The 13,568-nt window shown below is 46.3% G+C and overlaps 1 protein-coding gene across 1 annotated transcript in view; it reads right to left on the bottom strand.

Annotated features, from left to right (window-relative positions):
• The window catches only part of PSTPIP1 (proline-serine-threonine phosphatase interacting protein 1), a 60,887-nt gene that overhangs the window by 29,863 nt on the left and 17,456 nt on the right, over positions 1–13,568 (bottom strand). The window contains exons 2-3 of the mRNA XM_026109460.2: positions 11,051–11,151; positions 6,878–6,952 (exon numbers count right to left, since the gene is read on the bottom strand). Of these exons, the coding sequence (XP_025965245.1) occupies positions 6,878–6,952; positions 11,051–11,151 (176 nt within the window). The remainder of the gene's footprint in view (positions 1–6,877; positions 6,953–11,050; positions 11,152–13,568) is intronic.

The raw sequence follows: 13,568 nt of genomic DNA, 5'->3' as shown, positions 1-13,568 counted from the left end.
TTTAACAAGGGCTGAGCAGAGGCGCAGATCTTTCATAGTACCTGTTTGGATCCATTTTCACAGGGTCCTGCAAGTTCAAAATGAAAGTATATAAACTCCTTGCAAGTTCAGAACGTTTGAGTGGAGAATAACTAACCATGGAAGAATGTAACCTTCTAAAATGATTTCTAGCTGCAGTTCAAAAATGCTCGCTTTGTGTGAATAATACAGAAAATTCTGTATATTATGTGACAGATGTGCTGTATTTGTACAGAGGTAGCAGCAATTTGGTGTTTTGTTACAGATGCCCTCACCTCATGCTCGTCAAAAGATGTTATTTCAGGCCATGCAGAGAAGGGCAGAGCAGACACAAGCTTGAAGGAACTACTCTTTCCTGAGATCTGAAGGAGATGATGGTGGAAAAGAGGGAAGGAAAAGAGTAGGAAATCATATACATGAGATGAGACAAGAAGGGCAAATGACAAAAATAGTTGTTGTCAAACTAGGCAGGCTTTAACCAGCTGCTGCATGTTTACATGAGTTATCTTACAGAAGACCTGAGCTCCCGGGGCTCTGCTTCCGCTGAGGCTGAGGATGTATCTGAAAACTGGGCTCTGTAATATATTCCATTGTCCTACCGTTCTGCTGCAGAGCCGCCCAAAGCCACTGCATGGAAATTCCTCGTCACCTTGCAGCCTGAAAGGGAGTTTCCTCTCAAAGGCATGAGCTCTGCTATGAATCATCTATAATGTGTCAAGACATCATTCCTGTGCGAGCTACCAGCAAACATGTGCAAACTCGATCTTGTTCCTCAGCTGAAAAATCGCCACTTTCTGTGGCATCCTTTCCTATGTATACAACACAAAAGGATATTGGGGTTTCTTTCCTAACCACTTTTGCCAGAATATGGGGATTGCAAAACTCTACAGCAGGTTAAACTTCATAACATATAGTTCTGTTTTCCCCGTTGGATGTTGGTGTAACCTGGCCTTTGCCAAAAATACTTGGCTACAGCTTTGTGAATATCTTTCTTATAATTTGTATTATAACTAGATTCTCTGAAATCGTGATTCAGATATAAAACTGCTGTAATTAAAATAGGGGCTAAAACAGAGCTTTAAAATTGATATGGATGACTTCCTAACTTGTGATCGGTGAGCTCCAGAGATCCATTTCTGTGCAGCGTGCAAAAGTCAGGAACTCTGGCTGAATCCCTGATTATGTGCCCTGTCCTTCCATCCCAGCTGCTGTGGTTCTTGCCTCTGTCCTACTCCTCAAGGACTAATTACTAGGGACAGGCAGGTGAATACCTTGAAAGCAGGAGCCAGACAGTCTTTTCCATACTTCGGGTGTTAGCATGGAGCTCCATATGTTTGTAAGAAGCAGAATAGGCCGTGGGACTGCAGGTCACCAGTGCAGACATGCCGCGAGAAACCCCGCTCTAAGGAAGCTAATCCGCCTCTGTCGTGTACGTCTGATCTAATACGGCAAGTGCGGTGAGGCAGGTTAAAAACAAACCAGAAAGACACTGCTGCACTTAACATTAAATTAGATTGCTTTACCACAGGACTTAGTGGAGTGGATGCTGAAGTGTTGCAGAGTTTTGAATAAAGATGTGACAAATTTGAAAAGAAGACTATTGAAAGAAAGCTAAAAAGACAAGAAAACTATTGGGGGCTATTAAGTACAAAGATGCTGCTGGCTTGGCAGCCCCTGAACCACCAGTTGCTAAAGGCTAGAAGATTATTTTCTGAGGAATATCTTTATATGCTTGCCCTGTTCTTCTACTCTTCCCTAGGGATCTGGCATTGGGGACAGGATATTAGGCTGAATGGATTTTGGTCTGAGCCTGTGTGACCCTCCCTATAGTCTTACGCTTAGATTTAAGTCTGTGCATCCTTCTGCACTTCAGAATGAGCTGGCCAAGGCTGACTGCAACCACCAAGTTGGATCTGTGCCATGTGTTGGAAAGAGGACACCTCCCTTCCCCATCGGAAGTAGCTTCTCCCAGCTGCAGTGCTCCAAGAGCAAGCAGCCAGAAGGCCTGAATTTGTCTGAATCAGGCTGTACTCTTTAACGATTCTGTGCTTTGCCTGCTAGCCAGCACTTTCAGAGAGCTTTTATTTCTTGAGATAGACGCTGGAGTGAGTGCACGGTTTGTTATGCCCACTGTAACCAGCACCAGCTTCTTTTACAAGTCCTGCGCTTGCTTAAAAAAAAAGTTGCAGCAGGTCCCCCAGCCCCTGTGATTTTAGCGGTGTTAGAGATTTTTCTGCAGGAGTAGGCCATGCACGGCCATTTCCAATACCGGTTTGAAAAGAACAGTTAGGGCCCAACTGACGCCTACTGCGCTCTGCTGCACTTCGGCAGCCGTGCTGAAAGCTCGTCCCTTACTAGCAGCCAAGCCAAGGTCATTTCTCACATTTCTAGTGCTAAAGAGTCTGCAAGTGGAGGCACAACGCTGTCCTCTTTTCCCAAGCTACTACATGATATTACTGCTGATGCTCAGTACTGAAGTGTCCTCGTACAGCCTTGGCTTGCAGTCGGAGCTGTCTCTGCAAAGCGTTAGCAGGTGCTGGGACTGCTGGGTCCATCCCCCATCGGAGGAGCTCACTGATGAGATCCCAGGGTGTCTACCCTAAGGGCAGCTCGCGCTGTTGAGACACACGCGGCCCGGGCACAAACAGCGTGCAGGACAATCCTTTCTTCCGAGAAGCTCGGCCAAAACCAGTGCCTAAAGAGGAAAAGTCTGCCCCGAGAATTTATTCTGATCGGAATTTAAGCATGAAAGCAAACCGCCTGCGCTCTGCGCAGCTCTCGCAGTGCAGAGCCTCTCCTATCAAGATGAGCAGTTATACACGTGCTGTATTTGCATCGAACTGAATGTCTGCAATGACGCTGAGGGAAGGAACACCAGGCATTGTGCAAGATGGAAACCTGGTGGCTGTTGTCACATTTATTTTTCTCAAAATAATGGCGGATAGTCCCAGAGGTCCCTTTACCTTTCAGCAAGCCATCCCTGCTATCTCTTTTTTGAGTCAGCAGTGCATTCCTTGGTCTGTATTTTTCAGGAAATAACAAGGGGCAGTTGAAATAATTTATGCACTCAGTTGAGTTCAGCAATTTGCTCCAGCTAAAGCAGAAGTTCGGGAGGAGAAGGGGAGGGCCTGAAAAATGTTCAAATGGTTCTTTTCTCCGATTCCAAATGGAAAGCTTTTAAATTTGCGGAGGCTTTGGGGTGAACTATTCTCCATGCGGGGAACGAGAGCCGGTGTGGCAGTTGCCTGGTGCCGCATGCTGCGCTCGTCAGGGCACCCACCTGCGCCTGGAAGACCCTGGTTCTTGTCCCTCCGCTGCCTGATTTGGAGCAGGGACCAGAAACGTTTCGCTATTTCACTGTTCTACAAAGTAGATCGTTTTCAAGAGGAGCTACACAGAAATATCCGCTCCTGTAAAAACTATTCTGCGCTGTGGGAATACATTTATTTTGGGACAAGTAAGTGAAAATGCCTTAAAGCAATTCTAAACATCTTAATTTGCCAGAAATTGTGAAAGAGGTTGCCTTGGGGTTGACGTGGCTTGCAGTGGGGAGAGCCTGGAGTACCGGTAAGCCAGTACTTGCACGTCTGCCTGATTCCCACTCACGGATTCGAAGCACCTCCCATAGGTTTAGTCCTTCCTGTGTTTCCTCAGCTGATCCCCTCTTTTTCCTGCTATCTGGCTGCTAACCTCAGCCAGGCCGGACAGCGGATGGGGAGAAGGCAAGCGGTTTATGGGGAGCCTTCTCCCCGTTGCTTATGATGCTTTTCTCCTTGAATGTTTCTTGCCAGTCCTGGCTGGGCAGAAGCAAGGACCTGGGTAGGATCTCCTCCCCGCTGGCTCGTTTTTGCTTTGGGCAGACCCTCTCCTTCCCCAAGCACAGGAAGCGATAGGAAGGTTTTCTCTCTGCTTTTTCATCTCCAGTAGCGTTTCTCCAATAGCATTTCTGAAGTTGAAGAAAGCTGTTTACACCGGTACCGCGAGGACATCGGCAAGTAAAGCCCTGCCGGCCCGCTCGTTGCGGGAAGCGGCTGTGCCGGCCGTCTCCGCTGGGCAGGTGCAGCCCCGCCTGCGGCAGGTCCCCTCGGCTGCGCGACTGCTGCGGGTGCTTCGCAAGCAGGCCGGCTGGCAGGGACTGCGCCTCGCCCCGCGGCCCTCTGCGTGCTGCTGCTTCGCCCCCCACTTCCCGCAACCCCGGCAGAGCCTCGCCTTGACCCGGCGGAGCGACACGGGGGGGTTGCAGCCAGTCCCTTCGTTTCAGAATTTGTTTGCAATATGCTACACAGAATTAATTGGCCTTGCACATCCTCTCTTAGGATCTTCTGAGTATTTTCTGACACTGGAAGTTTATGGGCGGTTATTGCTTATCGTTTTTTTTTCCTTTTTATCAGCTTTTAAAAGGCGTATCAGGTATCTTCCTGATATTGAGAACTACTGGGTTGTGAAATAATTTCCCAGAGGTGACAGAAAGCCCTAGTACCCAATATATTAAAAAGGTGACTGGATTTAAGATTAGGGGATAATTTTGCATTAGCAAGAAAATGACTGAGTGATTTGAAATTTATAATTCCCTCTGCAGTCTGTAAGATGGCACAGGAAGTTCTGGAAAATATTCTGTGAAAAAAAGTGGAAGCTACTCTTTGTCCCGGTGATTGTCAAATGCAAGTGTCAGGTACGAATATCTGCACGACTCCATAGCTAGAATTTGCTTCATAAATACTGCTACCCAAAGCCGCATTCAAAGATGCGACCATCCCTGTTCAACCTGTCATCAAGCATTTGCAATACGGTGTGCTGTATGGCAAGGAGGGGTCCTAGGAAAGAGGAAAGACTTGGAGTAATGCACGCGATTCGTTGCAGCATCGTCCCTCTGGAAGCACGTCTGCCTCAGTGGTGTGTCGGCTCTCTCCCTCCACTATCCCTGAGCCTGGTCCTGGGAGCAGAACTGCTGTCGTCAGTGTAGTCATATAAACAAACCAACTTCACACCATGTCAAAACGTTTAAGGCATTAAAACCAACTATTTCATGAGTTGTTTCAGCCCTGAATAGAGACCTGTTTTCTCCAATTTAAAGCTGTGTACTCTGGACCGATGTCCTTCACTGTCCATCTGCATAACTCCTTAAACAACCAGAGAGATGCTGAACGACAGATAGTAAAGTGTCCTCTCTCTCTTTCTGCTCCAAATAGAGAGAGATATTTGCTCTGATAAAAATATCAGCGCGAAGCTGGTCGCTCCCCAGACCAGGTGTGGGTTTATGGAAACACAGTAAATCAGCTCCGCAGTTTGCTGCGTTGGTATATTCAGTGTGTCCTCTCTACGCCAAGCTGTATAATTGCTGGATCAAAGCAGAGCTGGGCCTGGCTCCAAATTTCCCCAACTTCAGAGGAACTTGGATCCATATTGCAACTCTGGGACTTGGCGCAGCCTCCAAATCAGGCTAGGATAATCCCTTAGGAGAAGTCAGACCCATGAATTATCCACTAAGTCACAGAAGAGCAGCCAAAGCTGTCTGCTTCTGAACACATCTGCCCTGCCTGCCCCACACTGACAGTACAGAAATTTAGATGGAGGCTTCTGTTAATCCTGAAATGCTAATCTGGCATTTGGCTTGAGAAGAAGCCATCCATCCTTAATCTGCTATTCTAATTCTGATATCATTTTTCTTCTCCTTCCTTTTCTCTGTTTAACTTTGTGAATTGAGACATCAGTAACTGCTTTTCCGTGTTATACCTTGCTGCGCTGTTCAAGGGTAAGGCAGAGACGGGGCAGCTGGGGAAGAAAAAGGCCTGCATGTGCTCCGGAGTGAGCCTCAGCGCCGCTTAGCACTGCCAGCTTAGCGCTCGGGTTAGTGCCACAGTTTCCCTCTTGGCCTGGATGTGCCGCAGAAACGATAGCCCGCGCTACAGGTGATTGACTGGGACTTGCATGTCTTGATGATGCAAGGGTTTGAGATCAAGTTTTCCAATAAAATATGAACAGGAAACCATGCTCATGCTGAGAGAGGGTGATAAACTGGCCTAAAAAGGAGACTGCAATTACGAAATGAGGTATGGGGTGGATGGAAGTAGTGGGCCCTGGGGATTGATAGAGCTGTTTTGTTTAGACTGAGGTCTCTTTCAGACCTATCTTCTATGACCCCAAATCTTCATCCTCTTCCACCTTATTACTGTATTATTACTTGTTACAGTAATGGCAAAATGTCTCATTATTGCTACTAAGATCAATAATAGCAGCAGTTTATTAGCAGTTTGTTAAGTTAAATTCCATGCCAACATATATCTTGTCCTTCCAGCACAATTTATATATGACCTAAGATAATAGTACAGCAGACAAAGAAAAATAGATGTCATTTTAGGGTATTTCAGTAGTTTCATTGATCTGTCTCGAGTAAAGTCTCTTCAAAGGAGGTTAAAGTTTGTGTTTCAAAGCTAAGCCCTTTTCCTGCTGCAGAGCTAATATTGCGTGTGTTTACACTTTGTTTGCCCGGTCACAATCTCTTAGTGTTTACCAACCTTCCCAGAATTGCCAAGCCACTGTCCCAAACTTTTCCCACCCTCTTCCTTTTCCTCCTTTCCCATCACTCAGTTCGCTTTTGGAAGCAAGTATTAAACACTGTTAGTAATCCTGAAATTAAAAATTTGGTCAGTAAAGGCCTAGCAGCAATTCCCAAAGAGACATTTCACAAGTCCTGTTTTGATCGACCATGGTGTTTCCCCGCTTTTCCTGAATATTGCGAAATGCTGTGTAATTCACTGTGAATTGAGCAGCTTAAGACCCCATTCCTTCGGAAAACCCACGTGTCTGATGTTGCTTCCCAAATGCTCTCATTTGCACTAATAATAAAAGAAGTCCTTACTTGATTTCTGTTTGTCCTCCTGCTTTTCGAGCAATCTGAATCAGCTCTTTCCCATATCTCTCTTCTGCCTGTGCTCTGTTAAAAGAAAAAGTTACTCAGTTTCTCCTAGTGGTCCTAGAATCATGTTTACAAGAATCTCACTGTAATTGCTTCTGAGGTATAAAACATAAGAAAGAATATACTTATTCTAGTATTGAATCTAGTGCTGTTAGGACATCTAAAATATTTTGGGTGAGATATTTCTGGAAGAGTTGAGGGAAAATGAATGCCCATCTCCATGACCTTGATGAAACTGAGGAATGCCATGTAAAATTCTGTCCCCAAAAAGTTGAATTCAGCTAGAAGAGGTGTTAGAGAACTGTTTTGCAGATGCTCAGGAAAATGGAGAGTCTGTTTTGCAGAAGAAACCTAAAAGAATATGGCTGACTTGACCTACCAAAATAAAGGCTGGAACAGCGGGATTCAAATGATCCCTTTGAAAGGAGGTTACGAATACATGGAAGCTGGAAATAAGAGGAAAATTTTTAACCATTAGAGACATGAGGTGGTGCTTGAGCAGCTGCAGCAGAAGCAGAGGGGGAAGTAACCGTGCTAGTTATAAGGTGAAGCTGTGTCCGTTTTAGGGGGGGGACAATATGATGTGATGTCTCACCTAATGGGGAACTGTAACTAGAGACTCAGGAGAGTAGTTCTGTTTCGAGGGTTAATAAAGAAATACAGTGGTTTCTTCTTTTGTCATCTTCCCCTCTCTGAGCTCTGGAAGAAGTTCTTTTAAATCTCTGCTTAGAAAAATGTATTCGTACTAAATATGTTATTTCCTTTCCCCTGGGTGCAAGGCCAGGAGCAGAACTGAGTCTTCTGCCTTTGTATGGCTGTTAAAGCTGTTGAATGGCCGATAATAAATAATCAACAGGCACCTTTGCGTTAGGAACTGGGGGGACGGGGTATTTCGAGTAAGTCCAGTTTTCAACAGTGGTTTCAAAGCATTTCAAATGCTCTTGAGCCTGAGACTTGGCACCTTAGAGAAACATGTTATTTGTTCAAAAAAGGAATTTCGATGCAGATACAAGGCCACACAGTCCTGCTGATTTATCCATAGTTCTGTCTTCCCACTTGCCACACTGCTTTTTAATTGCAATTTGCTGAGTTCAAGGGCTTTACTCAGGGCTGGACTTTCGGGGCCTGCCCCACGGCAGCTGGCTGGCTGGCTGGCTGTTAAAGCGTACCTGCCTGCTTGTGGGCTGTGCCTCTGCGTCGTACGACGGCTGCGAGCACCTTGCTCGGCAGCCGGCCGTGCCAGTGGTCCTGGTGAAATTGCACACGCTTGCAACCATCTTCTGGGGTCCGACACCTGAGGCAGACTCAACCTGGGGACTTCTGCCCCATCCAAGGGAGCCCCACAGGCTGGGTGGAATAGCGCTGCCAGTCCTGCAATATTCCCGTGCCAGGAGCCTGTGTCCGTGTCCCCCATGTGTCTAACACTGCATGTGCAGCTAGTTAATTGCTGTCATCCTGCACTAGAAGTAGCTGTGTTTTCGTGGGGCCATGTGCATATGGCAGTTGTTCGTACATCACTGATTTGGGATTCCTCCTAGAAGAAGAGTATTTGGTGCAAAATAGGGTGACAGGACCACACAGAGGTATCACTTCATTTCCACGTTAGATGAACAAAGTTTCATCAAAGTGGAAATATGCTCAAGAGATGCACAAAGCTGCAAAAGTAGGTTAGATTTGTATTCGTCTGACTTTAGTAACTTCTGCAACAGAGACTTTGGCACTGGTAGACATACAGCCAGCCATAAGAATAACTCCAGTGCCACAGTCCTGCCTTGCTTGCTTTATACATGCTGTATCGAGGGAAAAGGGCATAGCCTGCTCTTGAGCAAATCCCAGCTCCTGCAAAACCCTCGGGTCAAATCTCCCTGGAGCTGGACTAGCCCAGGTCCGAGGGGTATGGCAGGGGGCTGACACCATCTTTTCAGACCTTGGTGCTGCCCTTCTCGCTTTTAGCTACTCTTGCACACAGCTTCCATATTTCCCTGCAGCAGCTCAGAACTGGAAAATATTTGGGGTTTTGAACAAGGCTTTTGTTCTGGAAGATGACCTCTTTCTTGCTCCCGAAGCTCTTAAGCCCTCCTCTGCACCAGGCTGGGGTATTTGTGGGCAACAGTAATTGAGCTAGGTGGAAAACTCATTAAGTGTTAGTGCAACCAGGGCAGCTGGTTTCCAAACCCAGGGCAGCTGCCACAGAAGTCATTGCTGAAATTCTGGCATCAAACCAGTGACACAGGCAGCCGCTGAGAGCAGCGATTCATCCCATGCCTTTACCATGAATGACACACGGACAAGACGAAAGAAGCTACTTCCAGAAATAAACTGGAAACGATACCTTCTCTCTGCATCTCTGTGGCTGCTATCTTTTCTCCTCTTTCTCCTCCTCAAGACACGCACATGCACACAAACGCATGCACATGTGCACATTCACTGGAATGTTTTTGGGGTATGCAAAAGTTCATGGAAAAATTTGTTCTTTCAGCTTTCTTATCTGCAAAATGGCTGTAAGTGTACTTTTTCATCTCTGTGAAAAGTCCTTTCTGCCTCTACCACAAGGCAGGAAGAACCTTATCCTGCAGCTTGCAGAAACTCCTCTAATATGTTCTGAAAAAAACACAGACCTATATAGCATCAGATGCAAGCTGTAGCACACAGCCTGTCTGAAACCTGCAATTTAATTGTGACCTCTGTAAGTTATGAGTCACAAAGGAGCTATTTTAAACAGAAGACGCTAAGATACCATCAGGCTGACGTGACTTCAGGGCTGTGTGACATGTGGCAATAAAATATGCTCCCAGTGGTGGTCAAGAAAAGCAATTCAAATAGCTTCATATTTTGATGGGAGATTTCACAATTCCATGACTTAATGAATTTTCAGTTTGATAGCTCACACCCCTGTGAAAGTCCCAGTATTTGAAAGCCTTCAGAAAACTGACATAAACCCAGAAGGCTGGGTGGGGACTGCATGGGACTAAAGTGCCGGCTGTGATCAAGGAAAGCAGAGCAATAGGCATGGAGAGACAATTCTGAGATGAACCACTCTAGGATTACCTGGGGTATACATATAATCCATACCGTGTGGTCTTACATAAGCATGTCCCTTGTGCTATGTGCTGAAACTGGTAACCCAGCCATTTAAAATCAGAACTAAATTTCAGATTTTTTTTTCTAAGTCTGAAGTACAAAAATGAATGGCAAAGAAGTCAGGGCAGCTGTGTAAAATGTACTTGCTCACCCAGGAGAATGTTGGCTCTCCCTAGATGCAGCTGAGGGGGCCCCAAGAAGCATGTAAGGGGTGGAGATAAAGTACAAAATTATTGTTCAAAGAGGATATGAAAATAGAACCGGATAAGGTGGGCGAATGATGTGGACTATCTTGGATGTCTGGGAAAGGCTTTTGATAGTATCTTACATGGCTTTGTCTGTATTTGAAAAATAATGTGTTTTCAGTAGTTGCAGGAAACTGAAACACTGCATGTGGCAACAGCATGTTTAAAGAAAAAGAAAAATGTGCAAATCATTTGTTTTCTGTAATAGCAGAAACTCAGTAACTGTCGTGGATGTATGTGTTACCATGTAGCTATGGACCGATAACTGCCTTAATGGAGCTCTGCATGTCTGACGGTTTCACCCTTCCCTTTTTCCCCTAAATCTTTGAAGTTTCTATTTGCTGTTTACCTTCACAAATCATGTCAAGAGGCTAAGGATTATCCTAAGGGAGAAAAGCTGCATTAATATTCTGAGAGAAATCATATTCCAAGAAAATGGGGGACCTGATAATCCCCCCCATTGCTCACTTCTGTCATTTACCATCTCCCTTCTCCTTCCTATGATGCAACTAGCATAAAGTTCTCATTTATTTTGTTTCGTTTTTGGAATTTACTCTATATTTGGATTTGTCTAAATAGCCATGAGTACGGGGGCAGAGAATGAATCTCACTGATTCACTTAACTACGTGGTGCCTGCACAGCTGTGACCAGTTTAGGACTCAGATCACTCAGGCTATTCTGTTTAAACAAGTATCACTACGAAATTAGGAAGCAGCCTACTGCTCCTTTCCAGGTGCAAAGCAGGAGAGAAAATGGAGGCTTTTCACACTTTTTCACTCGTTTTCTTACCTCTGCTTGAGCAAATCCTCCACATCTTTGCACATCTTCCTTCCATCCAGCAGTCGTTGTACCAGCACCTCATAGCCAGTGTGCACAGTGAAGTCCTTGCACTGAAAACGGAAAGACAAACAGCTGAGCTGATTTGTGAATATAGTTTGCAGGTTTTCCAGATGCTTACTGTCAGTCACACGGAGCAATATAACTTTTGGAAAAATCCAAATGGGCCTTCATATTGTCCAGGGCAGTGGCAGCTGGGGCAGGACTGAGGGAGCAGGAAATAAGAGTGAGGTTTCTCCAAAGTGAAAATCTGACTAACTTTTGTTTAAATCAGATTGCTTTTTTAATAATGAAAGAGTGAAATGGATCTCAAATTTTGCTGTGGGAAGAGCAGCACGAGCTGCCTTTACTGGGGACTCACGCACTGCAGAGGGATGCAGAGCAGCTCTCACGGGCAACAGCTCCTCTTCCCATCCGCTTCCTAGAAAGAACGGTCAGAGGCAACTCGCTGCCGCAGGACTCTTGGTAAGGCAGTAACCTGCTGTCTCGGTGTGAGTGGAAAACTGTAGAAAACTTGTGCTTGTATCGATGTCAATACAAGCGGTGGCGTTTGGGCCATCCTGTCAGTGGTGGGATGTTTTAATGGAAGGATTCATGGTGCAGCGATGGCATTGCCCTCAGACAGAGCTGGGTTCTGACGTGCTGTTGCGTCTTACTGTGGGACTGCTGTACCTGTAAAGACTCTTTTCACTGTCTGAATCAGTCTGTCTCTGGTGTAAATTCAACATGACAGGATTAAAAAGGTGGAACATAAGCATGCAGAGAGCTTAAGAATGTGAACATTAGATCTATAGGAAACTGGAAGTCTCTGTTTCCAAGAATACTTGCCAATGATTGTTGCTTCCCTTGCGTTTGCATTCAGCAATCAGAGCTGCCCAGGCCTTGGGTATTTCTCCAGGGCAGCACTGCAGCCTGTCCTGCTCCATGACCCCATGTGACAGATGGAGCCAGCCAAGGTGATCTTTGATTTACAGATTGCCCCATCTGACAGGGCATGTCTTGGAGCTGGATGGCGTTTGCTGCCCTGAAGCCAAGGCTCTGGGCTCTCGGCTGCTCAGGGGCATGTTCCTCTGCTGTGGTCCAAGACTGCAGTTTCCTCCCCATCACACAAGTCCCTGCACCAGGCTTAACCCTTCCTGCATGATCCAACGGAGCATGCTCATGCATCTCAGACCAAAACGTATGAGTAATCTGAGTAATGGAAAGAAAAATAATTAACTGGTCCCTAGACTATCAGCCTGGCATTTCTTTCATCCTTTTACCAACTTCTGGATTTGCACTGCAGCAATGGTAAACCCGAGTGACAAAGAATTCGGTGCTGCTGAAAGGAGGAAATGCTAGGAGCCCGGAAAGGGGGGCAATATCGCTGCGATATGCTCTGAGCGCGGCACTGAGGGAGGATTTCTGTATTCCACTACCAGTCCTTCCACTGACTCCCAGTGGGGTCCAGACAAGCCAATTTTACTTTGAGAACCTGAGGTTTGTAGTAATAATGATTTTGAAAACATAGCGCTGAATGTTATCTGAGTGTTACGTTACAGCATTATGGTAAAATCACGGACTGTGTAACCATAAAGAGAATGAATATGTTCCTCCCCTTAAGAAGTCTGTGTACAGCACAAGTGCTCACATACAGACTGAATACACTGCCTGCAATCTATCCACCATCCCCAGAGCAGTTAGCACGGGATGAATGCATGAGCCTGTTGCTTTCCACCGTGCTGGTGGAGAAGAGAGTCTCTTTGCTGAGGCTGGGGACTCGGGGAGGATCCTCTGGCAGGCAGCCTTTCGGATGCTTGACTTTTCCGTCTTGCTTCCCGATCTCTCCAGATGGGAGAGGAATAGGGGCGAGCGCGAGGAGGGACTGGCCGCGGCCGGGCGGGGTGCGGTCGCCGCGGTGCTGCTCGTTCAGCACGCAGTGCTCCTGGGGAACACGGCTCTGTACACCGGAGCGCCTCTTCTTGCTTCCTCAAGCGCTGAGATAAATTTCTGCAGTCAATCCTTGTAAACCTGTAGGTTACAGTGATGTTTCCAGTACTATAGCTTCCCGATGGCACCAATTCCTTCTTCCCTAGCGGATACTCTTATCAAGAGCGGTGGGATGACAGGAAAGACAGTGGGATAACCGTTAGCGTGAGACACAGACGAATGCCTCCGCCAGCAGCGTCTGTGCTGCCGAGACAGGCAGAACAGCAGAGCAGAAAAGAGATGGTGCAGAGCGAGCACAGTGGACCCAGTGTTAGCGCTGTCGCGGCCGCAGGAAGCTGGAAGGATTACATATGCTCGTCTGACACGCATAATCACCCCTGAAGAAACAGGGTCTTAAAAAACAATGAATTTTCCTAATGTTTCTGAGGGCAAGTCGCACGCACAGATCCCAAGGAGGAATCCTGCTGTGAAATAAATGAGAAAAAGCAAGATTTTGGCACTCATGGAGGAAAGTAGGAAAGGTTTGTGATAATACTCTGGC

This window comes from Dromaius novaehollandiae, chromosome 10, assembly GCF_036370855.1.
Source record: "Dromaius novaehollandiae isolate bDroNov1 chromosome 10, bDroNov1.hap1, whole genome shotgun sequence".
Taxonomy (NCBI): domain Eukaryota; kingdom Metazoa; phylum Chordata; class Aves; order Casuariiformes; family Dromaiidae; genus Dromaius; species Dromaius novaehollandiae.
The sequence above is the reverse complement of the archived record's forward strand: the minus strand, read 5'-3'. Positions and strand labels throughout refer to the sequence as shown.